Raw genomic sequence first — 27,347 nt, 5'->3', positions numbered from 1 at the left:
GTCCAAATTATCCAAGACACATCTGGACTACTACCCTGAACCTGTCTTCTCTTCAGTACTATCATGCTATGGGCATGGAGTGTACCACTTGCAAAATGCATCACTACTCTAACAGCAGCTCCTAAACCTGTGACCTCTACCCCAGGGACATAGGAAACAGGCGGAAAGAAGCACTGCAGTTGCACGTTGTCGTGAAATAAGTGGCACAAGACCTTTTTCTCCACGAGATCTCAAAACTGGAATTTTTAAAACCATCTTCACAACGAAGCACTGCAGCAATTCAAGTCACTGACTTGCCTCCAGCTCCTGACCATTGTTTTGGATGATCAATAAATGCAAGCCCTGCCACCGCTCCCCCATCTTGAAAAGCTAATAAATAAAGCATCTAGCATTGGAAAACAGACCTCATTTTGGTTAGTGCTGATGATTGGCCCTTCTGGCCACTCCTGGGGTCTTCATAGGCTACCCTAAAATGAACAGGTACTGAGAGCAGTCTAAGGAAGCAGAATTAACATAAATGTTGAAATCATCCTGCCTAGGTGCTGGGTCAGCTGCCTCAGGAAGTCCTTCAAGCAAACACCAAGATAATCAATTGTTTCCCCTCTGCTGCATCACCCAAATCCCTCAACCCCACCTCCCCTAACCATCCAACCAATAATGCTGGTTTAAACAAGTGTAACGATTTCACAGGCACCAAACACACTCTGTTGGCTCACTGAAAAGGCCCCTTTCTTGTTTGAACCCGTCAGGCAATTTGGCTAAAGGGCGGTCACCACAGAGCCCACTGCTGTCCACACAACATTCATCGGAAAACCCTGCTCAGCATTTGAGTGATACTGATGTGTTCCTCCCCAGTCCAAGGGTACCAGGATCACCTAATTCTGCACGGATCAATTACCAGCCATAGGCACTCGTACCTGTATGGATCAATTATCCTCACCCTTAACTCTAGTCATCTCATGGAGACCTTGTCTTTTCTGGTTAAGCAGTATAATTTAGAATGCTATAGAAACTTTAAAAAATCAAACAGATTAATCAAATTTCTTGCTGTAATTTGAATTTGAAAGAGCTGCTGAAGTAGCTCACTGATTTATAATACATAAATTCATTGAAGAGCAATGTTGGTCTGTTTAATCTGTCAAGTTTTCTTTAGTATTATTTGCAAAATTGCATTATTTTGCAGGTGCTGTTAGTTGGCCGAGTGTGTTCGGAGAGGACCGAAGTTTACCATGCTTTAAGGCACTTTAAGTATAAGTTGTATGAGGAGTGCTGCTCCATAGTGCAGAGTGAAGCTACTCAAGATGAAAATGTGAAAGATGCTGTCAATCGGATTCACAAGCGCTTGAAGGAACAAAGCTGGATCGAAGAGGTAAATCTTTCTCAGAAATATAAGTTGTTACTATGTTCCTGTATGTATCGGAGATGTGTTTTATTATCAATAGCATTTTATTTAAACTGAGTGCTTGCAGAAGTCAGTCAGGCAGAAGGGGCACTTTTGTACTGAATCAATGGCTCTAGTCAGACTATAATATGACGTGAGCAACATTCTGTGCATATCCAAACACGTCTACAGCAGCTTTCACACAGGGTTACTGAAGGTATTGTCTACTAGACTCATTTTCCTATCTGGTCATTAAGCAACAAATTGCAGCTGCTGGAAATCTGAAATAAAAACAAAAAGTGCTGAAATTATTCAGCAAGACGGGTAGCATTTGCGAAGGGAGATACCTCCACAGCTCTTCCCTCCACAGATGCTGCCTGACAGAAAGAAAATTCTTATCATTTGCTGTTTTGATTTCTACCAAATCATCTTGGTGGGCAGCCTTAGAAAATCCATTAAGATATCCACCATTTGCAAAAGGTTAGAGCTACAGTATTAAAGCATCAGGAGCTAACAGGATCAAAGAAAAGTTGCATTTCCCTCGAGCAACACACATCAAAGTTGCTGGTGAACGCAGCAGGCCAGGCAGCATCTCTAGGAACAGGTGCAGTCGACGTTTCAGGCCGAGACCCTTCATCAGCACTAACTGAAGGAAGAGTGAGTAAGGGATTTGAAAGTTGGAGGGGGAGGGGGAGATCCAAAATGATAAGAGAAGACAGGAGGGGGAGGGATAGAGCCAAGAGCTGGACAGGTGATAGGCAAAAGGGGATACGAGAGGATCATGGGACAGGAGGTCCGGGAAGAAAGACAAGGGGGGGGGGACCCAGAGGATGGGCAAGAGATATATTCAGAGGGACAGAGGGAGAAAAAGGAGAGTAAGGGAAAGAATGTGTGCATAAAAATAAGTAACAGATGGGGTACGAGGGGGAGGTGGGGCCTTAGCGGAAGTTAGAGAAGTCAATGTTCATGCCATCAGATTGGAGGCTACCCAGACGGAATATAAGGTGTTGTTCCTCCAACCTGAGTGTGGCTTCATCTTTACAGTAGAGGAGGCCATGGATAGACATGTCAGAATGGGAATGGGATGTGGAATTAAAATGTGTGGCCACTGGGAGATCCTGCTTTCTCTGGCGGACAGAGCGCAGATGTTCAGCAAAGCAGTCTCCCAGTCTGCGTCGGGTCTCGCCAATATATAAAAGGCCACATCGGGAGCACCGGATGCAGTATATCACCCCAGTCGACTCACAGGTGAAGTGTTGCCTCACCTGGAAGGACTGTTTGGGGCCCTGAATGGTGGTAAGGGAGGAAGTGTAAGGGCATGTGTAGCAGTTGTTCCACTTACACGGATATGTGCCAGGAGAGAGATCAGTGGGGAGGGATGGGGGGGGAACGAATGGACAAGGGAGTCGCGTAGGGAGCGATCCCTGTGGAATGCAGAGAGAGGGGGGGAGGGAAAAATGTACTTAGTGGTGGGATCCCGTTGGAGGTGGCGGAAGTTACGGAGAATAATATGTTGGACCCGGAGGCTTGGTGGGGTGGTAGGTGAGGACCAGGGGAACCCTATTCCTAGTGGGGTGGCGGGAGGATGGAGTGAGAGCAGATGTACGTGAAATGGGGGAGATGCGTTTAAGAGCAGAGTTGATAGTGGAGGAAGGGAAGCCCCTTTCTTTAAAAAAAGGAAGACATCTCCCTCGTCCTAGAATGAAAAGCCTCATCCTGAGAGCAGATGCGGCGGAGACGGAGGAATTGGGAGAAGGAGATGGCGTTTTTGCAAGAGACAGGGTGAGAAGAGGAATAGTCCAGATAGCTGTGAGAGTCAGTAGGCTTATAGTAGACATCAGTGGATAAGCTGTCTCCAGAGACAGAGACAGAAAGATCTAGAAAGGGGAGGGAGGTGTCGGAAATGGACACCTTGTCCCCATTCCAACCTCACTCCTTCGGAACGCTCTGCTCTCCACTCCCTCCGCACTAATCCTAACCTTATTATTAAACCCGCCGATAAGGGGGGTGCTGTTGTAGTCTGGCGTACTGACCTCTACCTTGCCGAGGCACAGCGACAACTCGCGGATACCTCCTCTTATTTACCCCTCGATCGTGACCCCACTAAGGAGCACCAGGCCATTGTCTCCCACACCATCACCGACTTTATCCGCTCAGGGGATCTCCCATCCACTGCTACCAACCTTATAGTTCCCACACCCCGCACTTCCCGTTTCTACCTCCTACCCATGATCCACAAACCTGCCTGTCCTGGCCGACCTATTGTCTCAGCTTGCTCCTGCCCCACCGAACTCGTTTCTGCATACCTCGACACTGTTTTATCACCCCTTGTTCAATCCCTTCCGACCTATGTTCGTGACACTTCTCACGCTCTTAAACTTTTCGATGATTTTAAGTTCCCTGGCCTGCACCACTTTATTTTCACCATGGATGTCCAGTCCTTATATACTTCCATCCCCCATCAGGAAGGTCTCAAAGCTCTACGCTTCTTTTTGGATTCCAGACCTAATCAGTTCCCCTCTACCACCACTCTGCTCCGTCTAGCGGAATTAGTCCTTACTCTTAATAATTTCTCCTTTGGCTCCTCCCACTTCCTCCAAACTAAAGGTATAGCTATGGGCACCCGTATGGGTCCTAGCTATGCCTGCCTTTTTGTTAGGTTTGTGGAACAATCTATGTTCCGTGCCTATTCTGGTATCTGTCCCCCACTTTTCCTTCGCTACATCGACGACTGCATTGGCGCTGCTTCCTGCACGCATGCAGAACTCGTTGACTTTATTAACTTTGCCTCCAACTTTCACCCTGCCCTCAAGTTTACCTGGTCCATTTCCGACACCTCCCTCCCCTTTCTAGATCTTTCTGTCTCTGTCTCTGGAGACAGCTTATCCACTGATGTCTACTATAAGCCTACTGACTCTCACAGCTATCTGGACTATTCCTCTTCTCACCCTGTCTCTTGCAAAAACGCCATCCCCTTCTCGCAATTCCTCCGTCTCCGCCGCATCTGCTCTCAGGATGAGGCTTTTCATTCTAGGACGAGGGAGATGTCTTCCTTTTTTAAAGAAAGAGGCTTCCCTTCCTCCACTATCAACTCTGCTCTTAAACGCATCTCCCCCATTTCACGTACATCTGCTCTCACTCCATCCTCCCGCCACCCCACTAGGAATAGGGTTCCCCTGGTCCTCACCTACCACCCCACCAGCCTCCGGGTCCAACATATTATTCTCCGTAACTTCCGCCACCTCCAACGGGATCCCACCACTAAGCACATCTTTCCCTCCGCCCCCCCCCTGCATTCCGCAGGGATCGCTCCCTACGCAACTCCCTTGTCCATTCGTCCCCCCCATCCCTCCCCACTGATCTCTCTCCTGGCACTTATTCGTGTAAGCGGAACAAGTGCTACACATGCCCTTACACTCCCTCCCTTACCACCATTCAGGGCCCCAAACAGTCCTTCCAGGTGAGGCAACACTTCACCTGTGAGTCGACTGGGGTGATATACTGCATCCGGTGCTCCTGATGTGGCCTTTTATATATTGGCGAGACCCGACGCAGACTGGGAGACCGCTTTGCTGAACACCTACACTCTGTCCGCCAGAGAAAGCAGGATCTCCCAGTGGCCACACATTTTAATTCCACATCCCATTCCCATTCTGACATGTCTATCCACGGCCTCCTCTACTGTAAAGATGAAGCCACACTCAGGTTGGAGGAACAACACCTTATATTCCGTCTGGGTAGCCTCCAATCTGATGGCATGAACATTGACTTCTCTAACTTCCACTAAGGCCCCACCTCCCCCTCGTACCCCATCTGTTACTTATTTTTCTGCACACATTCTTTCTCTCACTCTCCTTTTTCTCCCTCTGTTCCTCTGAATATACCTCTTGCCCATCCTCTAGGTCCCCCCCCCCCCCTGTCTTTCTTCCCGGACCTCCTGTCCCATGATCCTCTCGTATCCCCTTTTGCCTATCACCTGTCCAGCTCTTGGCTCTATCCCTCCCCCTCCTGTCTTCTCCTATCATTTTGGATCTCCCCCTCCCCCTCTAACTTTCAAATCCCTTACTCACTCTTCCTTCAGTTAGTGCTGACGAAGGGTCTCGGCCTGAAACGTCGACTGCACCTCTTCCTACAGATGCTGCCTGGCCTGCTGCGTTCACCAGCAACTTTGATGTGTGTTGCTTGAATTTCCAGCATCTGCAGAATTCCTGTTGTTTGCATTTCCCTCGTATCTTTCATGACCTTCAGACATCTTCAAAGCATTTTATATTTCTGAGAGTATTTCCAGTCATGATGAAGGAAGTATGGCAACGTTTTTGCAGAAAAACCCAATCTTTCCCTCCTATCGCCATCCCCACAGATACACCCACAGGAGTGCCAAAATGTCTCTGTGGCAGGCTGATAAAGCCCCAGTCCGGTTCCTGCTCTTCCCCCCACGCCCAGGCATATGTGCCAACCCAATGGATTCATATCATACTTAAAGCGTTCCAGTATTTCCAAGTCATAGTTTAAGTGGCAGATCTGGTGTCATACATCAATAAAAGTTCACTTAAATGTAATGAAACAAGCCTAAAACTTTACAAGTCTATTATACTGAGATTTTCATAAATAGCTTAAATGCTGTCCGTATAAGTGGAGCCTCTTGACTGATTTTGTTGAGAATTGCTGACAGAGCAAGATTTCTACAATAAATTACAGAAATCACAGAGTTACTGTCAGTTTCATGATATAATGTTGTCAAGAGTTTGTCATTTTGCTTTACTAACAGTGTGTTTTACAATGATATTAGTTGAGGCACTTTGGGGAACTCCACTGTTTTTCAGAATAATGCCAGAGGAATTGTCAATACAAGCAGATAGGGCAGCCTTGCTCCAACATTTAATTCTGTAATTGTGAAGTATAAATGTGGATTGAATAGTATGCCAGTGTGAAGCAGCAGGGCAAAGTGTGCTGAAAAAGAGGGAACAAAAACTGCACAAAGAATTGTTTTAGACATTCACCAGCAGATACATTTGTCCATTTTTTAAAAATCAGCAAACAACCAGCCTTTTCAATAATTCCTTGCGTTGCTCCAAATAGTGAAAAAAACTTAGTTAAAACACCAACAACATTTATTATTCAATGGCATTGTCCCACATCTCCCAGGCCTTGCAAATGTTATAACATGTAACCATTATCACTCATGATTATCTTAAAAGACCTAACTTCCACTGTTACACCATCTGTTTGGCTTCCTTCTTCCTGTAGTCAGACCACAGTATTGTCATTTGTTGGAACTGTGCCATGTATTTGAATTTTTCTTGAGTTTCAGGTTTTCTCTCTTCATTTTGTGCTAAGAGGCAGAATTACCAGTGCAAAAGACCTAGAGGCCAGTTTCAGTGGCAGCTTCACGATCTAGTGCCTGAAACGATAATTATATTACATTCAGGAATACCAATTTCAGGATGTATATTATATACATTTCTGTGACATTAAATGTCCCTATTGAAACCAATTTTATAATTTAATGTCAAAGGCAGAAATATAGTTTCTACATTGTAAGTGCTTTTATGATGTAGCTTTAATGTAAGATAGAGCAACTTTTGTAGTAGAAGCAAGGAGTAGGGGGATGGGAGAACGTGTGTGAAGGATGTTGTAAAATGACTGTTAAAGGGGTTGAATTAATCAAAATTCTCATAAATTACATCGTCAAACCTATGGTTTGTTAACTTCTATTGGGATGCTTTTTTAATTGGTGCCACTGCACAAGCATATAGTGTGTAGATACGAGAAATCCCACACTTTCCGCAGGATGGATGTACAGAGAGTACTTCCAGAATGACGCTGGAATTGCACTCTGAACTCCAGAATGTCCCAAACTATAATAGCGTCACACACACCGTGGCACCATTTACCTTCAGTAGACTTTAACCAGAGGAAAGTTCAAAGTGAATTTTATTATCAACATACAGTGTATGTCACTGTGTTCAACCGTGAGATTCATCTTCCTGTGGGCATAATCAGCAAATCTATAGAATAGTGACTATAACAGGATCAATGAAAGATCAAGCAGTATGCCAAAGACGACAATCTGTGCAAATGCAAATATAGTAATAATATAAATAGCAATAAATAATGAGGACATGAGATAATGGAATTAAGAGACCTTAAAGTGAGATCGTTGGTTGTAGGAACATTTCAATGATGGCGCAAGTGAGTGTAGTTATCCCCTTCTATTTATGAGCCTGATGGTTGAGGGATAGTAACTGTTCTTGAACCTGATGGTGCGAGTTCTGAGGCTCTCGTACCTTCTACCTGATAGCAGCATTGAGAAGAGACCTGCGTGGTGGAGATCTCTGATGATGGATGCTCCTTTCCTATGTCAGCGTTTTATGTAGATGTGTTCAGTGGTTGGGAGGGCTTTACCTGTGATGTACTGGGCTGAATCCACTATTTTTTGTAGGACTTTCTGTTCAAAGGATTGATGTTTCCATAGCAGACTGTGATGCCGCCAGTCTCTATCTCGTTGTGTTGCTAACAATCATTAACATTTGCTTTGAATTCTATATTTTAATTGCCCTTTTTTGAAGAAGAAACCCTAAATCAGATCTACTGAAAGAGAGTGCTGCCTCTGCCCTTTGGCCTTTCTTCATTGACTAGTACAGATTTAAGAACAGACATCTCTATGCCTTTTACTCTTCATAATTCTGATAGATCGATACAAGCATGAAAAGTAAGATTACATTTAAGAAAGCAAGTGCAAAGAAATTAGAAGCAAGAGGAGGCCAAACTGCCCTGCAAGCCTGATCGTCGGCCCTCCTTATCCGCAAGTTCCATATGCAAGAATTCAACCAACCGCGAATCTAGAAAACCTGGAAGTGCTCTTCCAACGCTTCTTGTTCGAGCATGTACAGACTTTTTTTCTTGTCATTATTCCCTAAACCATGCAGTATAACAATTATTTACATAGCATTTACATTGTATTAGGTATTATAAGTAATCTAGAGATGATTTAAAGTATACGGGAGGATGTGCGTAGGTTATCCTCGATCGGGATCGAAAAAAAACGGAAGATCTCTTACTAAGTAAGTCGGAACAGGTACATCCGGTGTTATTTAGCGTCAGTTAGTCAAACGTTTGTCTTAGTATATAGTATATATTTTACCTTTCTATGCATATAAAACACTTAAGAAACGTATGTTTCAGCGCCAGGCTGGGGAACAGAAGTCTCCGAGTTCGATCCAGTGACAGACTGCTCCTGAGCGCGCTCTCCATCCGTGCCGGGTTGATGTGAAGGATCAAAAACCCAAAACTCCAAAACCCAATCATTAAACCACTGCATTGCTTAGTAATAGTTGTAGCTTTCATCGGGGCAGGGCCTTTCTCACTTTATCCTTTAAAATTGTTTTGATTGTTGACCGACTGTAGCCTAACACTTTTCCAATGACCGATGGCGTTTCACCTCTTTCCGATCGCTTTATTATTTCCACTTTATTTTTAATCATGATCGTGATTATTTTTGTGAACGGAAACACTGCGGATTCAGAACTCCGCTGCCGGGTCCTAATGTCCACCGCACTGAGGCAGTTTGAATAAGGGACTTGAGCATCTGTGTTTTTTGGTATCTGCGAGGGGTCCTGAAACCAATCCCTCACGGATAAGGAGGACCGACTGTACTCAAAGATTATGGCTAATTCTGTACATCAATGCATTTTCTCACCTGTCCCCATAACCTTTGATTCCCTTAGTATCCAAAAAAAATTGATCTCAATCATGAATATACTTCCTTTCTTATGTTTAGCTCACCCAAGGATGTTGAGCAGTAGTGTAATGCCCAGCCTTTGCCTCCAGCAAAATTTTGAATGACTTTAGTCTGCATTAGGAGTGGTGCTACTCACACCCAGAAGAACGAACCTTATTACCAAAGGCTGAAGTTGAACAATTGGTGCCCACATCTCTCCTGTGTTCGCAGGCAGAGTGTTATGTAACTATGCAAAACAGACCTTGAGTAAACTGAACCAGTCTGGGTTCCTGGTCACCACACTGTGGATGGTTTCAACAAGATCCTCTGCAAAATTAGCATGCAGAAAGGCCAGAAAAAAACACCTTGCGGAAAGAGAAATTCATGACATCAGAAACACCAAAAACCTTCTCTACTTTTCCTCTTAGCTGTGATCTCAGGAAGTAGCTATTTAAAGGTCAAGCCACAATGCAATCAGCATTCTATCAGATACTGGAGAGTGTTCACTCGGAATAAGTCTGTACTGCAATATGTGAGTCCTCCAGAGGGTGCAAGCTTCTGAAGGACTCTGTGCAGGAGCCAAGTTCCAAGTGCAAAGGGCACTTTTGACAGAAATTGTCAGTTAGGGTATGATTTCCAGCAGATCAGCAAAATGCGCTCTGGGCTTTTATTTTGTAAATGACATTCACCAAAAATGTAAGGTTTTACACGGTGTCAGTTGTGTTTTCAGAGTCGCAATGTCATACAGCCCACAAACAGGCCCTTTGGCTCACCAGGTTCACATCTATACATTTACAGCAATCCTCATTGATTCTATTTTCTATTCTCGCCACATTCTCATCAGCCCTCAGACTCTACCTGAGGCAATTTTACAGCGGCCAGTTTGCCTACTGACTTGCCCGTCTTTGGGATGTCGAAGAAAACTGATGCAGTCATATGGAGAACATGCAGACAGCACCCAAAGTCAAGATTGAGCCGGGTACTCTGGCACTGTGAGGCAATGGCTGTGCAAGCTGCACCACCATTTCATCCCTTTTTCTCAGCACAGAAACCACCTGTTAGGTTTCTGAGAGTGAGGCGATCCTGAGTTTGGCTGAGAATAGTACAGGTTCTTTGCCTGTGGCCTCTGAAAGCCATAATCATACAAGTTCATACAGGTCCTTGCTTTGTTCTTAAGGTCAAAATCAAATTTATCCCTCCTCACATACTCGCCCCCAGGATCCTTAGAGCTGGTCTCTGGCGACATGTGCCACATGCGACCTTTTTGGCTTCTGCATTATGTCAGTGAAATTCCTGTACGTGTATCTTCCTTACAACCTGAGTGTACTGTTCTTCTGAAGTCTGCTTAATTTTCTCTGCCTTCTTCGGAAGACTACACTGCCCAATTCATGACATTGTAGCATACATTCAAATCTTGTGAGTGGTCCTCAGTAACTGAAGGAGTGCTGGTTGTGTTGTGGTGTGACTTTCCTGAAGTCAGAGCTGTGAAGAAAATGCTGCTAATGCAGAAAATTAGACCACTTGCACCTTCTGTTCTGAAATTAGAGTGGCATTGTAGAAGGGATCCCACCTATGCTGTTTTGGACTTCACGCTAATTAATGAACTTTGTGTTTTTTTAAATTCTTTTTCATACAGTATTAGGGAGATTGTTAACTGATGAGCACAGTTAAGTTTCTCGGCTTTTTGTTAAGAAAGTTAAGTACCAAAATCAAATATTGAGCTTCCAGGAGAAGAAAGGTTTTACTTCAGGTAAAGATTCATGTGTTTAAGTGAAAATGAGACTTAAGAAATATTTACAAAAGTACAGGTCTGAAGATTGTTTAAAAGCTTATGTCTAATTTGGGATTTACTCACCAAAATATAATTTAGAGATTTGTGTTTGTTCAGGAGGTAGAACTCAGAATATTCTAAACATAAATCAAGCAGAAACTAAGGCATGACATTTTAAAGGATAATCTATGCTAATCAATTTTTCTTGTTCCCAAACTACAGTGTTTGTCAAATGCTGCATGCAATTAACATGAAAAAGTTAAAAAAGTTAAAATGCCAGTTGGTTCCACTGCCTAGGTACTGAGGACAATACATTGGAGGGACTGATGTGTGTTCAAATGGTTTAGTTCCACTGAAACAATGAAAAATTGCCATAGAAAAACACTAATCCTGTTGGCAAATACTAATCCTGTCACAGGTGTTAGTCCAAAGCTTTTCAAGATCTTTACCTGAGGGTCAAAGAGTTAATCAGATTATGAAGGGAGGTCTAGTAATTAGCACAATCTGTTTCATTCTGATAGCAAGCTTATCTGGCTATTTTCCTTTCTTTCTGAACAAATGTCATGTAAATCGGACATCATTTTTCAATATCAAAATGTATTTTACTTAGGCATAGTTGGAATTTTAAGGTTTCTCCCCATAAGGTTTTGGTAGGGTGTGTATCTTTTGAATGTAAAGAAAAGATTAAAGGTTAAAAATTAGTTTTATTTGTCGCATGTACATTGAAACATGCAGTGAAATGCATTGTTTTGCATCAATGACCAACACAATCCAAAGATGTGCCAGGGGCAGCCCAAAAGTGTTGCCATGCTTCTAGCACCAACGTAACATGCCCACAACTAACCCTAACCCCGTACATCTTTGGAATGTGGGAGGAAACCAGAGCACCTGAAGGAAACGCAGGGAGAACGTGCACCCTCCTTATAGATAGCAACAGAAACTGAACCCTGATCTTAGAGCTGGTGCTGTAAAGCATTACACCAACCAGCACGCTACCCTGTTGCCCTATTCTGTGTTTTTCATTTCTCTGCTGGTCACCCTGTGATCCATTCACTTCAATGAGCAGAAAACCACTGACGAGCAAGTGCAGAAGTAGAAAACCTCAGAGGCAGGGTTCATAAGCAACAGTTTCATACAAGTGCTATAACCATAAGCCAAGACAGTGTACAAATGTTAATCAATCTCAATCTTGAATATTATTTTATTGATATACTACTCAGTTAACCAATCTCTAATGCCAAAATTTGTTATCTTTACCAGAAGAACTGCAGTAGTTCGCAATGTTCTCAAGAATGGCAATAAATGCTGGTCTTTTAGATTTTGTAGTATTGACGGGATTTGACAGATACTAGACCTTGCTGTCCTACCAATATTATAGCAAGACCTGAAAAAAAACAAAATTGAACTTGGGTTCCCCAGCACTTTAATTGGTATATTTCTGATCAACAAGTCCCAGTGGAAGTTTCATATTCTTAGTGGCTTACAAAGAGAGTAAATAAAGGTGCTGCACTGACAATTGATAAGCAAACTACAGCTTTTCTGAGAAACAAGTCTGTATTCCTTTATGGTATGTTATTTTTTGTGCTGGAACTTAAGCTAACAAAATTAACTTTTGTGAAGATGTTATTGATTAAGCTTAAAAGAAATTTGAAGAACTACTATTGCTTTAATGGAAGATTGGTTAACGCCACGATCATCTCTAACTATAGATTACTGTTGTGTTAAGATCTGTCTGAGGACTGATGACCACTATGTATTTTTTATAAAGGCGTTGGAAACTGTTGCACTCTTTTTTAGTTAACCTCTTAATTAACATGCTAATTTTCCATTATGTTAATCTCACATGCAAACACATTAAATCAACAGCTCTAGTTTATAGTGACATTGATCCAGGATGCAGGGAGAATCACGTGGTCTTCGTGGATGTTCCCCTTGGGACTTCTTACATTCACCTTGAGAGCAACTAAAACATCCCAGCAGAAAAATATTTATAGCTCTGGAACTTTGCTATTTCACTGCACATGATCCAAAAAAACAGGCGAGTATATATAGCCATTTGCATGGAGTGGGGGTTGAACCCGCAGTTGTATGATTCAGACAAGATTGACACCATTGAAGCAAGGCTGGTGTTTTTCGTTAAAAACACTAGACTTGATTTCTTAGAAATTGCTGTGTGCCCTAATGTATCTGCTGAAATGGCATTAAGATGTTGAGAGAGTGACCACTGACCTTGAGCATCAAAATTAATTTGCAGTTTCCTTTGTCCAATGGCCAACAGGGAAAGTGGGCACACAGGTTTCATTGGAATTGTCATCTTCCCAGTGGTGCAGTTTACTATTCACTGCATGTTTATTGCTTTATGTGTTGTATGTCAGCTCTGTCCTGTACCAGAAGCAGTAGGAACTTTACTCCTTTTGCACATTCTGGTGTGCAGTGATCAGCATTGAATCATGTAGGTCAATTCCTAACATAATTAAATAATTTATAAATTTGCTGATGATACAATCATTGTTGGTAGAATCTCAGATGGAGATGAGAAGGCGTACAGGAGCAAAATATACCAGCTAGTTGAGTGGTGTTGCAGCAACAAACTAGCCCTCAATGTCAGTAAGATGAAAGAGCTGATTGTGGACTTCAGGAAGGGCAAGGTGAGAGAACACATACTAATCCTCATAGAGGGATCAGAATTGGAGAGAGTGAGTAATTTCAAGTTTTTGGATGTCAAGATCTCTGAGGATCTAATGTAGTGACATATCGATGAGGTTATAAAGAAGTCAAGACAGCGGCCATATTTCATTAAGAGTTTGAAGAAATTTGGTTTGTCAACTAAAACACTCAAAAACATCTATAGTTGTACCATGAAGAGCATTCTTACAGGCCACATCGCTGTCTGATACATGGGGGTGGGGGGCTACTGCATAGGACCAAAAGAAGCTACAGAAAGTTGTAAAATTAGTCCGCTCCATCTTGAGTACCAATCTCCGTAGTACCCAAGACATCTGCAAGGAGTGGTACCTCAAAAAGGCGACGTCCATTATTAAGGACCCCCATCATCCAGGACATGCCCTCTTCTTCTTGTTACTGCCAGGAAGGAGATCCAGAAGCCTGAAGGCACATATTCAGCAATTCAGGAACAGCTTCTTCCCCTCTGCCACGTTTCCTAAATGGACATTGAACCCAGGAATACCACCTCATTTTTTAAATCTATATTATTTCTGTTTTTACACTGTTTTTAATCTATTCTTTGTACATATATACTTACTGTATTTATTTCCCCCTTTTTTCCCATATTATCATGTATTGCATTGAACTGTTGCTGCTATGTTAACAAATTTCTCCATATGTGCGGGTGATAGTAAACCTGTGATTTTGGTTCTGATTCTAATTCATACTAACTGCAGCCATATTGTTTTCATTCCATGGTACTGCACTATACTGCACATTTCTGCAGAATAGCTGCTGTGGAAAAGGGCTGTCCGTTGATTCTGGCTCTTGATTTCATGTGTGATTTGTGTACATGTGCACAGTGTACATACAGTGAAGCTGCCAAACAAGGTCTGGAAAATCGTATCCATAGTTTGGTTCGCTGTCAGAACTCTACAGTATTCAACAGAGTTGCATAAAGCACAGCCCTGTCTTTAGCAAGAGACATTCACCAGGTATGGGGTGAGTAAGTGCACGAGGAGGAAGCTAGGGTGAAAGAAAGGTGAAAATGTAGGCAGCCCTTTTATGTAAGATGATTATTAAAGGACTCATCCAAGTGTGATACTAATGCCAATAATGCCAATCCCTTATTCACAAACTGTCCCAGAGTTTATATCCCTCTTTGCTGACCCTTACAGTTTTGTACCTGGACATCATGGAGAATTAAAAGCTACCACAAAATAAATAATCGGAACTAACTTCATGAGTGAAATCATGCAGTATTAACACGCAAAGATCAATTAATCAGTTCTTTGCATTTCTTCTGTCCTTGACTTCTGAGTGCCTTTGGCAGCCCCAATCCTCCATCTAGTCCTACTTCAGTGGAAGCCCGTTGTCTCTCAACAGAGGAAACTGCTGCTACTCTTGGAGGATTGTTGCGACTTGACGTGGAAGTCAGTAGTCTGAGCTGGGTGGCTGATAAGTACCAGTAGAGCACTGGCAGTGTGGCAGGATGGGAGAGTGAACATAGTGGCATTGGTCTAAAGGAAATTCGTCAGGCTGACTCTTGGGATGAGTTTCAAGAACAGTGAGGCATGTTGGGATTGTATTCTTGGGAGTTCAAAAGATTGAGGAGTAATCTGGTTGAAACATATGGAGCACAACAGGATAGCTGGTGAAATCTTCTCACCAGTGGGCAGATTTCAAACAAGGAGTCATAGTTTCCAGTCATTCAAAATATACGTAGATAGAAATTCCTCCTCACGGAGGGTCGTGAACCTTTTAGATTCTGTATCCTAGAGAGTATGGAAGCTAGAGTGAGACATGAGTACCATTTTTGTCATGCTTTCCCAGGGTTACTTCCACTTGTAGAACAGCCACTCTAAGAGCCACAGTTGGCTGCAAGTTATTGAGATGAGTTATAACTGCCCCTTTACCAATATTGGCCCCCTGATAATGTGCTTAGACAATCAATAGTGGTTCCCGCTTACAGATGGTGAAACCTTTATAATGAGTAGGCAGCATGAAGTTGCCACGCTTGCCTGCATTGCAGCCAACTGCATAGGTTAATCAGGCTTTGCAATCCCCCTGCTCATTTTCATGAGTCTCCAGTTTAGACCTCCACTGCCATAGCCACAGCCACTGAACTGAAAATAATATGATCAGTCAATATTAAAATTAACTTTAAACTGGAACGCAGTGCACAATTCAGTCTAACAAAAGAGCCATGCAATTACTGCAGCTGAACTGCAAGGTTACTTGGCAATACAAGTCTATGAAAGTGGAATCATTCACTGGAAGCAAAGGATGACTGACTGGACAAAAAGAAAACCGACTGCCTTTCTTAGAGAGAAAGTATGTATTGAAATTCCCTGCAGTAAACAATGGGATTGAATTAATTCTTGATAAAGAAGCTTGTGGTCTCAAGAAATATTGCAGCAGGTCAAATTATCGATGCGTCACCTAGAACCAAATAAAGCATATATGCCTTATAGCAATGGCTGCCTCTGGATTGTTATAAAATATGGTTTATAAAATAGGAATTCCAGAAACATTCTAATAAATTTGGAGATAATTCTTAAAGTATGTTGGTAAAATGAAGTTGAATGCATAATTGCAATGAAAAACATAATCAGAAGTGTATATGGAGCTTTTCCAGGGATTTAAAATGTATCAGTTCTGATAGAACAGTACAAATGTAAATGATTAACATTAACTTTTTAAATTAAGGCCTTTATCCATGTTTAGTATCAAGCCAGAACACTGTTCAATAGTTGCTGATCAGGAGATCAATAAATTAGCTATTTTATTTGTCCATTTTGTTGACAGATTGACAAATGTCAATTGGTTGAAAGCCAATTTACACGTCTCTGCTGTAATAAGGAAACATTGGCAATTCTTGAATGTTAGGCTCAGCAGTGAACATTTGTGCGAATACAAATATCCATAAACTATATGGAGGTCATAGAATGCAAACAAAAGTCTGGAGGTCAGTTCTTCAGGCCAGGATTAATCAGAGGCTTTCAGTTGAATTTAAAATAACAATACAAATAACACTTTTTGCATTTGTATAATAACAACATTGAAAAGCATTATCAAATGTAGTTTGACATGAAGCCGCATGAAGAGGTGACTAAATCTTGATCGAAGAAAAATAACTTAAAGAAGTAAAAAAGAGGTTGAGGAATAAAGAGGCATGGTTGAGGTGGGGTGGGGGAAATGGTGAGACATAGGACCTAGTCTGTTGAAGGCATACCAACAGTGGACTGACTAAACCAATGCACAGGAGTTCAGAACTGGAAGAGTAAGGGATCTTTGAAGATTGACAGGGAATAGGTGGTTACTGAGGTAGAGAAGTGAGGTAATGTAAGCATTTGAGAATTTGTTAGAACATTTTGATATTGAGGTCTTGCTGGAGCACAAGCAACTTTAGGTTTGCCTGAATAGGATTGGTGGGTGAACTGGACTTGGGAGATGGGGATGATGGAAGATGGGGAATCAGAAGTTTGACTACGATCCAAAATTCTTCAGATCATGGTATGCACTATGAAAGGAAAACTAGAAGCCACAGACTTTTAAAAAAACTTAACAAGAAATGGTCTATGGAAGTCTATAGTTCTTCCTAAGTGGCCAGGACATAGTTCAATTTGTATTCAAGCCCATAGTTGAGCAACATACTGATGCAACTGTAAGTTTATGGAAAAATTATGTTATAATTATCCAAGATTGATATATATCTGTAGAGGTATCAGTCCTCCAAACAGCTGAAACCCAAACTGTCTGAACAAATCTAAGCAGCATACACCCAATAAGCAGAACTTAATCCCATGGAAAGCCTCTATGGAAATAGGACTGCTGTACTACTGAGCAAGATTTCCATTAGAAGCGCCAGCCCAGATCTAGGAAGGTTCGACCATATATTATAAGTGTGTACGTGTGCAAAACTCAATTGTTCTTTCTGGTTAAAACTAAATACGATAATCAAAATTCTTCATGTATTTGACAAGTATTCACATTCTGTCTAGCTTACAGCAATTAGCATATAATTCCATTATAGTTACAGCAGTGTATCTTTGAATTGTATCTTCCAGCTCCATGTTTAGAACCAATAAAGATTGCTGTAAGAAATGGGGAGTTGGATTTAGATGAAGGAAATTATCATCACCTTTGTCACCAATTTCCATCCTGCTCTCACCTTCTAGGTTGCCCATATCACATAGGGATTAGCTGGTGATTTGTGTGTATGTGTGTGCATGTGTCTGGCTACAATTTAAATCAGCTTAATAGGGGTTGGAAACTGTAAAGGAAAGAAGCAAAGCAGGAAACGTAAGTTTGAAGAGTAGTAAGTGAAAAAGGTATTCCGATGAAACCAGGGCAAGCAACGAAAGTAGTCAAAGTATAGAAAAATGTTAAACGGGCAAAACTAGATTTGCTGTATCTAAGTGCACATGGTAAGCAAGTACCTGACACAATTGGAAGAAAATGGATTCGATCTAATGGCCAAAGCAGAATTGTGACGGCATGATGTCAAGTGGAAGGAGCTGACTGTTCATGAGTATTTAGGAAGAAAGTACAAAATGGAAAAGGAAGATGGACAGTGCTGTTAATCTGGGTTTGTATTAGACTATAAGACCATAAGCCAGTTGGTGGGATAGTGGCATCTGCACTGGACTTGGGGGTGAGTGGTCCTGGGTTTAAATCCGGCTGGCTCCTTGCACACTTTCCATCCGTGCTGGTGCTGGGTTGAGCGTCAAGCAAGCAACTCCGCCTCGTAAAAAAACAGGCAAATGCTAAAGAAGCAGCAAGGTTACTGCCCAATGCACCACAGGGCGTGGAAATGAAAAAACGTAAGAGCATAAGAGATAGGAGCAGAATTAGGCAATTCAGTCCATCGGATCTTCGCCCCCATTCCAACATGGCTGATTTATTATCCCTCTCAAACCTGTTCTTCTGCCTTCTCTGTGTAACCCTTGAATCCCTAACAAATCAAGAATCTATCAACCTCTGCTTTAAATATACTCAATGACTTGGCTTCCACAACCATCTGTGGCAATAAATTCCACAGATTCACTATGCTTTGGCTAAACTCACTCACTAAAGGGAACATCCGCCCCACATCCACTCTGTCCAGACCTTTCAATGAGATCCCTCCACGTTCTTCTCAGCTTTAGCAAGTACAGGCTCAAGGCCAACAAATGGTCCTCATTAACCCTTTCATTCCCAGAATCATTCTCATGAACCACCTCTGGAGCCTCTCCAATGCCAGCACATCCTTACTAAGATCAGGAGCCCAAAACTGCTCATGGTACTCCTAGTACGGTCTGACCAATGCTTTATAAAAGCCTCAGCATTACATCCCTGCTTTTATATTCTAGTTCTCTCAAAATGAATGCTAACATTGCATTTGCCTTCCTTAACTACTCTCAATCTGCAGGTTGACCTTGGGGAATCCTGCACAAGGACTCTCAAGTCTCTTTACACCTCTCATTTTTTAATTTTCTCTCCATTTTGAAAGTAGTCTATGCCTTTACTCCTTCTGTCAAAGTTCATGACTGTACACTTCTCTACACTGTATTCCATCTGCCACTTCTTTGCCCATTCGCACAATGTAAGTCCTGCTTCCTCAGCACTACTTGCCCCTCTGCCTATCTTCATATCGTCCGCAAACCTGGCCACAAAGCAATCAATTCCTTCATCCGAATCATTGACATATAACATGAAAAGAAGAGATCCCAACACCAATCCCCATCGCACACCAGTAGTCACTGGCAGCCAACCAGAAAAGGCCCCCTTTATTCACACACTTTGCCTCCTGCCAGTCAGCCAGTCTTCTATTCATAATAGTATCTTTCCTATAATATCATGGGCTCTTATCTTGTTAAGCTGCCTCGTGTGGCACCTTGTCCGAAGAGTTCTGAAAATCCCAGTAAGCAACATCCACTGAGTCTCCTTTCATTATTTTGCCTGCTAGTTCCTCAAAGAATTCCAACAGATTTGTCAGGTAAGATTTCCCCGTAAGGAACCATGCTGACTTTGGCCTATTTTATCAAGTGCTTCTAAGTACTCTGAAATCCTATCCTTAATAATGGACCCCAACATCTCTAATTTGTTTTCTTCTGCCTCTCTCCTTTCTTAAAGAGTGGTGTGACATTTGCAATTTTCCAGTCCTTCAGAACCATTCCAGAATTTAGTGATTATTGAAAGTGCCTCCAGAATCTCTTCAGCTACCTCTTTCAGAACCCTGTGAGTGTAGTCCATTTGTTCCAGGTAACTTATCTATCTTCAGACCCTTCAACTTCCCAAACACCATCTCCTTAGTAATAGCAATAACACTTATTTCTGCTCCCTCAAATTTCTGGCATACCGCTAATACCTCCCATAGGGAAGACTGACACAAAATACTGATGAAGTTCGTCCACCATTTCCTTGTCCCCCATTTTTACCACTCCAGCGTCATTTTCCAGCAATTAGATATCCACTCTCACCTTTCACTCTACATATATCTGAAAAAAATTGGTATCCTCTTTTGTACTAATAGCTAGCTTAACATCATATTTAATCTTTTCTCTCCTTATGGCTTTTTAGTTGGCTTCTGTTCATTTTTAAAAACTTCCCAATTCTCTAATTTCCTACTTTTTTTTTGCTATATTATATGCCCTCTTTTTTGCTTTGATGCTGTCTTCGATTTCCTTTGTCCGACATGGTTGCCTCATCTCCCTTTAGAATATTTCTTCATCTTTGGGATGTATCTATCCTTTGCCTTCTGAATTGACCCCAGAAACTCCAGCAATTGTTGTTCTGCTATCATCCCTCCTAGTGTGCTTTTCCAATCAATTTTGGCAGCTTGCCTCTCATGTCTCTGTAATTCTCTTTACTCCACTGTAATAGCGATGCATCTGACTTTATCTTCTTCCTCAAACTGCAAGGTGAACTCTGTTATCATGATCACTATCTCCTAAGGAGTTATTTACCTTAAACTCCTTAAATGAATATGGTTCTTTACACAACTCCCATTGGAGAATTTCCTTTCCCCTAGTGGGCTCAACCATAATCTGCTCTAAAATGCCATTTCGTAGGCATCATAGAAATTCCCTCTATTGGGATCCAGCACCAGCCTGATTACTCTAGTCTACCTGCATTTTGAAATCCCCCATTACTATCATACAATTGCCCTTTTAACTAACAGAGCCCCCCACCCTCGTCTACCTGCCTGTCTCTTTGATACAATGTGTATCCTTGGATGTTAAGCTCCCTACTTTGACTTTCTTTCAGCCACAACTCAGTGATGCCTACTTCATACCTGCTAATTTCTAATTGCACTACAAGATCTTCTACCTTATTCCATATATTGCATGCATTCAAATATAACTCCTTCAGTCCTGTATTCACTATCCTTTTTAATTTTGTCCCATATTATGCTTCAACTCAGGTTCTGTTTCACAGTTTTCTACCTAACTCCCTATATTCTCTCTTCAGGGCCTCTTCAATTTCCTATTAACGTCATTGGTACCAATCTGTACCACAACTTCCAGCTCTCCCCCCTTTACAATACTATGGACCCAAGCTGAGACATCCCTAACCCTGGCATCTGGGAGGCAGCATACCATCCAGGTGTCTCTTTCACGCCCGCCGACTCTCCTGTCTGCTCCTCTAACTAATGAATCCCTTATCACCACAGCACTCCACTTTGCCCCACTTCCCTTTGGAGCCACAGAGCAAGACTCGGTGCCAGAGACCTGCTTGCTGCGGCTTCTCCCAGTTAAGTTCTTCCGCAGTCTCCCTGCCAATAGTAGCCAAAATGGTGTAAGTATTATTGAGGGGAACAGTCAATACTCTGCACTGTCTGCCTATTGCCTTCCCCTCTTCTGACAGTCACACAGGTACCTGCCTCCTGAAGCTTAGGGGTGGCTACTTCCCCGCACCTCTTATCTATCACCTCCTCATTCTCCCGTATGACCCGAAGGTCATCGAGCCACAGCTCCTGTTTTCTTTTTATTGTCTAAATAAAACCCAGTCCCAATGAGGTGTGCAGTTTTCAAATGGCTCCCACACTACAAGAAGTTGCTCTCTCACTTGCTCCTTCAATGACTCACTCCTGACGAGATGTGCAGTTTTCTACTGGCTCACACCCTGCAAGATGTCAGTCTCTCACTTGCTACCTCAAACTAATGAGTAATTCTCATTACTATACTACAGAATAGTAATGAGAATTGGTCTTCAACTAATAGATCATAATCCAGAACAATGTTGAGAAGCAGAAAAGGCAGAAGTGGTAGGAATTATTTATTGACCATATTGTAGTTGGTCATATTGGTCACAGGATAAATCAGGAAATTATCTCTGCCTGTAACCATTGTAATACAATGTCATGCTATCAAGTATTTAAATCCACATTTAAACTGGACAAGTCAAATTAGTGGTGGTAAGATCCAGGAAGAATTTATGGAATGTTTGAAGTTGGTTTTCTAGTCAATATATTAATAATCTGTTTTAGGTATAGTGTCTTGCAATGAAAACAAGTTCATTAATAATCCTGAGTTAAAGATGCCTTTAAAGAAGAGTGATCATAATATGATAGAATTTTCGCATTGAGCTTGTAAGTAATAAGGTCTTAAATCTAAGCAAAGAAAACTACAAAGGTATTGGAGCACCTGGTTGATTGGGGGGAGCGATTGTAAAAAGGTATAATGACTGAGCTGAGAGGCAATGTATTCATTCAGAATGTGATGATTTTTTTTGAATTATGTACCATGGAAGGTTTGCAGTCTTAGTAATGTATTCGAATCAAAGACCAATAGGTTTCTGGATATCAAAAGAATTAAGAGATATGGGGATATCTCTTGGAGCGAAGGCTGCAGCACCACATGAAGTGCTGGAGGCACGAAGTGGCTCATGTATAATCTATGGAGAGAGCTGGACGATTAATGTTTCAGGTTGAGATGAAAGCATCAATTCTCTAATTCACTTCATACCTGCTACCAGACTCACTTAGTTCCTTCTGTGTGTTGCTCTGGATTCCAGCATCTGTAGTCTCGTTTGTTTCCATAAGGCTGTAGGTCAGGCATGATGAATGGCAGAGCATACTCAAAGGATGAGATAGCCTTTTCCTACTCCCAATTTTTTATTTCTTATCACACTCTTCCTTTGTTATTGGTTGTAGCTCTGTTTCGGGATAGGGTGTAACAAGTCAGTATTCACCACAAACTCAACAATTCTTACAGCTGTCTTGAATAATCATATTCATTCAGTTTTCATTCTCCCAGTTTCACTGTTTCTGTCACATTTGTTCCACATTGTTTTGGTTCATGCAATCTGCATTTATACCTCCCCCACAATTTGGCCAACTTGCATTTTCACCTCCTGTAACATTTAATCATTGCTATCTACCTCACCGTCACTGACCTACTCCCATGCCCTGACCACCTCCATCTCTTTTTTTCACATTTTGAAATATATCCATTGTAAGGAAATTTAGAGAGGGTTTGACACTAAAGCTGAGCAGTAGAGACGATTCAATGATGAATAATAACTTTAATGATAGACTTTGAAAATAACAAGCCACAAGGGGCCTTAAAATGAGAGAAAACAGATACAAAACACCACAGGCAACAAGATAACTGAAGACTTGGAGCATCTGGTTGAGGCTGGTCAGTTCAGTAGGTGAATAAGGACAGTGAATGAGAGCTGTGTTTAGGCTGCAGGTGGTAAGTTGGAAATGTGTGTCACGTGACTCCTGTTAGCTGGGTGGAGACTGGGAGGTGCCTGCCTGTGCAGGACTGACGACACCCACCCACAGTCAGCACCTAATGGCCCAGGACAATCCAGGTGAGTCTGGTGGAACTCCTTAATGAGCAATGGATCCAAGATGAAACTGGACGGCACTCAAGATCTCTCCTCAGGGCTGTGCTCTTCACAGGCAACCAGGTATTGCCCACCCTGTCCCTGACAACGTGAATCCCATCAACCAGTGATCCATGTACACTGGATCACCTTCCACCTTCCTAGGTTTTGGAGGTGCAGGCTCATGTGGGTTGAGTGGTCCGTGGACAAGGGCCTCGAGGCAGGACACAAAGAGGGTAGGTGAGATCCTTAGGGATGGTGGCAGCTGGAGATGTTAAGTGACTGGATTGATGAAGTGTGAAGTGACCAGCGGACTGGGTTAAAGGTTTGGGGGAGTTGGTATGCAGGGGTGGATCACAAGTGGGCACCACTGGCGATTGGCCTGGTGGCAGTAGGCATAGTTGACAGTTAGGAAGGCCCTGCATCCCTTCTTCCAAGTATTCTGGCAGTGGCGAACCAGGGCCCTGATGGACAGGACTTTCACCGTTGACTCTTCTAATGTCATAGGGTAAAAGGACATAGCTTATGAAGGAAATGATTGGGGTGTGGAACTGGCATTTCTCTAACTTGCATTACAGTTTGCTTTCGAGGAGATACTGAAAGACTGAACAGTCGTGGTCTTGGGGGTCCCTTGGAGAAGGTGAGTATGTTGTCAGGTCGACGAACACATACCTGTGTGGGATGACTTGAAGAATCCCATTAACGAAGGCTTGCAAAATGGCTGGATAATTGGAAAGTCCAAAAGGCATCACCAAGTATTTGTAGCGACTAGTGGGCGTTATCAACACTGTCTTCCACTCTTATCCCCCTGGCAGATGTAGATCAGGATTTTTGCACTCCACAGATCCAGTTGGTGAAGATCTGGACCCACAGAAGGTTTTGAATACACTATCCATCAAGGAGAGGATAGCGGTTCTTAATGGTGATTTTGTCAACAGTAGTCAATGCAGGGACAGAGACTCCTATCTTTCTTTTTGACAAAGAAGAACCCTGTACCAGCTGGGGACTGGGATGGTGGAATGAAGCTGTGCTGTAGTACTTTGGCGATTATAGTCATTCATGACTCAGGTTTTAGGAGGGGAGGGGGAAAACAGGTGACCTTGGGGGGGATGCGCCTGGGAGGAGGTCCGTCGCACAGGCGTGTGGTCTGTGAGGCAGCAGAATGTTGGCTTCCCTTTTACTGAAGGCGATGGCGAACTCATGGTATTCCTGTGGGAGTTCGGTGAGATTAAGGGCTTCCTCTGTCTCCAAGGATTTCTGGAGTGAAGTCAATTGAGGTTGCAGGCAAGCGGTCTAGCAGGTGGGCCCCGATCCAGTAGTGACTGAGCAAAGTGAGGGTCGTGACTGGAGAGGCAGGGTTAACCCAAGATGAGAGGAGTGTTGAATGGGTCTATCAGGAGGAATTGGATGGACTTGCAGACCTCTCCAGTGCTCACGTGCACAGGCGGTGTGTGTGCTTTGACCATCCTACACCTCAAGAGACTTCCATCAATGGCCGTGATGCTAAATGGGTGAGAGATTGGCTCAGTGAGGAGTCCAACCTACATACACAGAGTTCGGTCCAGAAAATTGTCTGTTGCCCTTAAACCCACCAGAGCCTCCCGTGTGCGTAGAGCCATGGGGATGTAGAGGAGAACTGAGAGAATGAGTTTGGCCATGTTGCTGGACAAGGGGTCGGGGGAGATGACCAGATAGAAAGCCCCTCGTCTCTACCTGGTGGTGCTGTTTCCCGGACACAGAGGGCATTTGATGTGTGGGTGATTTGCTTCCCCGCAGTAAGTGCACCAGTTGTTTCTCCAGTGACGCACACACTTTGGGGGTTAAGGGAGCTCTCTCTAACTAAATGGGTTCTGGGGGCGATGGTGATGAGGGTTCTACAGTCTGATGTGGAACTGGGGTTCTAAATGGTGATCTGGAGGGTTGCTGCATAAGATGCTTGTCAATACCAAGGGCCAGAGTAATGAGGTCTTTAAGGTCAGTGGGCTTCTCCCAAGTAGACAGCTCATCTTTTAAGCTCTCCAAGAGACGGTGATAGTAATGGGCCAGCATCGCTTCTGCGTTCCAGCCACACTCCTCCACGAGGGTCCTGAGTTCCACGGTGTGTCCTGTACCAAGCTTGAGCCTAGACATGGATGAAGTATCTGATCTGCTACCCCCCAGATGATCGAAACCCCACAACTCAGTGATGAACTCCTCTTATTTATTGCAAATAGTGACTTTATTGTCCCACTTAGTGGCAGCCCAACTCAGCGCTTGCGCAGTCAAGAGAGATATGATGAAGGCATCCTTGTCTGTAAAATACAGAGATGGCTGGAACTCAAAATTTAAAGTGCAGTGAGACAGGACGTTATGGGAATCAGTCGAAGCATTGGGGAAACAGAATCTGGGACCCCGAGAGAGGAGGGTGACTGGCACGGGGTCGTTGTAACAAGATGGAGAGTGGCAAGTGGATGGTCAGGGGTTTACAGCTGCTTCTGGGTGGTGTACTTGTGTCAGTGGATGACTTCCTTTAGGCAAACAGACTCTGCTGGATCAACCTTTAGTTCACACCTGTCAGGAAATGTAGAAGAGGCTTAACCCAAAAACAGAGCGATGGGGATGATTTAGCAGTGAGCGATAACTTTAATAATAGACTGTGAAAATAACAAGTCATGAGGAGCCACAAAGCAAGGGAGAACTTATACAAACACCACCGGCAACAAGGTTTCTGAAGGCTAGGAGCAGCTGGTTCAGTGGGTGACCAAGGACTGTGGATAAGAGCTGGGTTTAAATGGGCTGCAGGTGATGAGTTGGAAACGAGTGACAGGTGACTCTTTTTGGCTTGGAAGAGACTGCCTGTGCAGGCCTGACACCTATCTCTCGTTTTTGTAAGTTCTGATGAAAGTTGACACCATTTTTTTTTCTACATGTATGTCCCTGTGTCTCTTCCTTTTAGATTAGATAAAATCAGACAGCTCATTACTTAATTAGAAGCTGGGATAGGGCAATCTATTGTAAACTGTATTAATGAACTGCTATTTTATTCTACCTCGTGATTAATAAATTTCCCTTGTAAATAAATGTAGACATTTCCTTTTGTTATGTTCTGTACAATCAGCCTCATTGCATGGGTCACTGAATCATTTACACCACGACTCCCACATGGCCTGAGTTGAATGACCCAGAAAACCGTGGAGCAGTTTGGGAGTGCAGATTTGGCAGCAAACTGAAAGCGTAGCTTCCCAAGATCCTCCGGTTCTGTTACTCTGGAATCAACAGTTGTATCCCCATCCCAGTGCAAGTTTTCCTTCTGCATGCCCTCAGCCTCACAGGGTAATCTGGTTTTAAGTTGTGCTGAATTCTTTGTAGTTTTAAGAGAAGCATCAACAGCTACTTGTCTAATTTATTATATAATTTAATTTGGAAGCTTAAACAAAAACATCAATATGTTTTGTGGAATACAGGGTGCCAGCCATCCTCAGATGTACTGCCCAACCATTTAGTGCCTACATGCACAACAATAATGATGAGCGGGAACCCGGACAATCTTTTTCCCTCTTACTAGCTTAAGTGCTGAAGGAAATTGAACTGAAAGAAGAGCTAGTAAGAGATTTGAAAGTGGGAGGGGGATCTCTTCAGTTAGTCCTGACGAAGGGTCTCGGCCCGAAACGTCGACTGTACCTCTTCCTAGAGATGCTGCCTGACCAGCTGCGTTCACCAGCAACTTTGATGTGTGTTTCTTTCTGGACAGTGTGGTTTGGGCTTTGTTATCAAGTTATCAGGGAAGCTTGTAGAGCAAAGGGCTCTTAGCTAAAGAAAACTGCTAGTTCACACTGACACCTGATCTTTATAGTGAACTTCAGTGCCTGCAAAGTGTTTATTATTTTGATGCTTTACCTACCAGTTTGATTTACACCTGACCATAAGGTGAGTTTCTAATTTCAGTGTTTGTTGTTGTTCCTTTCTGCACCTTGTGGCGCATTGACGGCAAACTTCCCGTTTCTTTAGCAATT

At 42.9% G+C, this 27,347-nt stretch overlaps 1 protein-coding gene across 8 annotated transcripts in view; it reads left to right on the top strand.

Moving 5' to 3' along the window:
• Positions 1–27,347, top strand: part of ccdc82 (coiled-coil domain containing 82) — a 244,222-nt gene that overhangs the window by 49,884 nt on the left and 166,991 nt on the right. For 3 of the 8 annotated variants that reach the window (XM_072263424.1, XM_072263428.1, XM_072263425.1), the window contains exon 7: positions 1,184–1,369. In XM_072263424.1, coding sequence (XP_072119525.1) covers positions 1,184–1,369 — 186 coding nt within the window. Of the gene's footprint in view, positions 1–1,183; positions 1,370–7,950; positions 8,109–8,566; positions 9,181–12,738; positions 12,900–23,933; positions 23,974–27,347 lie in introns of those variants that run through there. The other 5 variants (XM_072263427.1, XM_072263430.1, XM_072263426.1 and 2 more) reach the window with 5 other exon arrangements.

Source organism: Mobula birostris, chromosome 7, assembly GCF_030028105.1.
Source record: "Mobula birostris isolate sMobBir1 chromosome 7, sMobBir1.hap1, whole genome shotgun sequence".
Lineage (NCBI taxonomy): Eukaryota > Metazoa > Chordata > Chondrichthyes > Myliobatiformes > Myliobatidae > Mobula > Mobula birostris.
The sequence above is the reverse complement of the archived record's forward strand: the minus strand, read 5'-3'. Positions and strand labels throughout refer to the sequence as shown.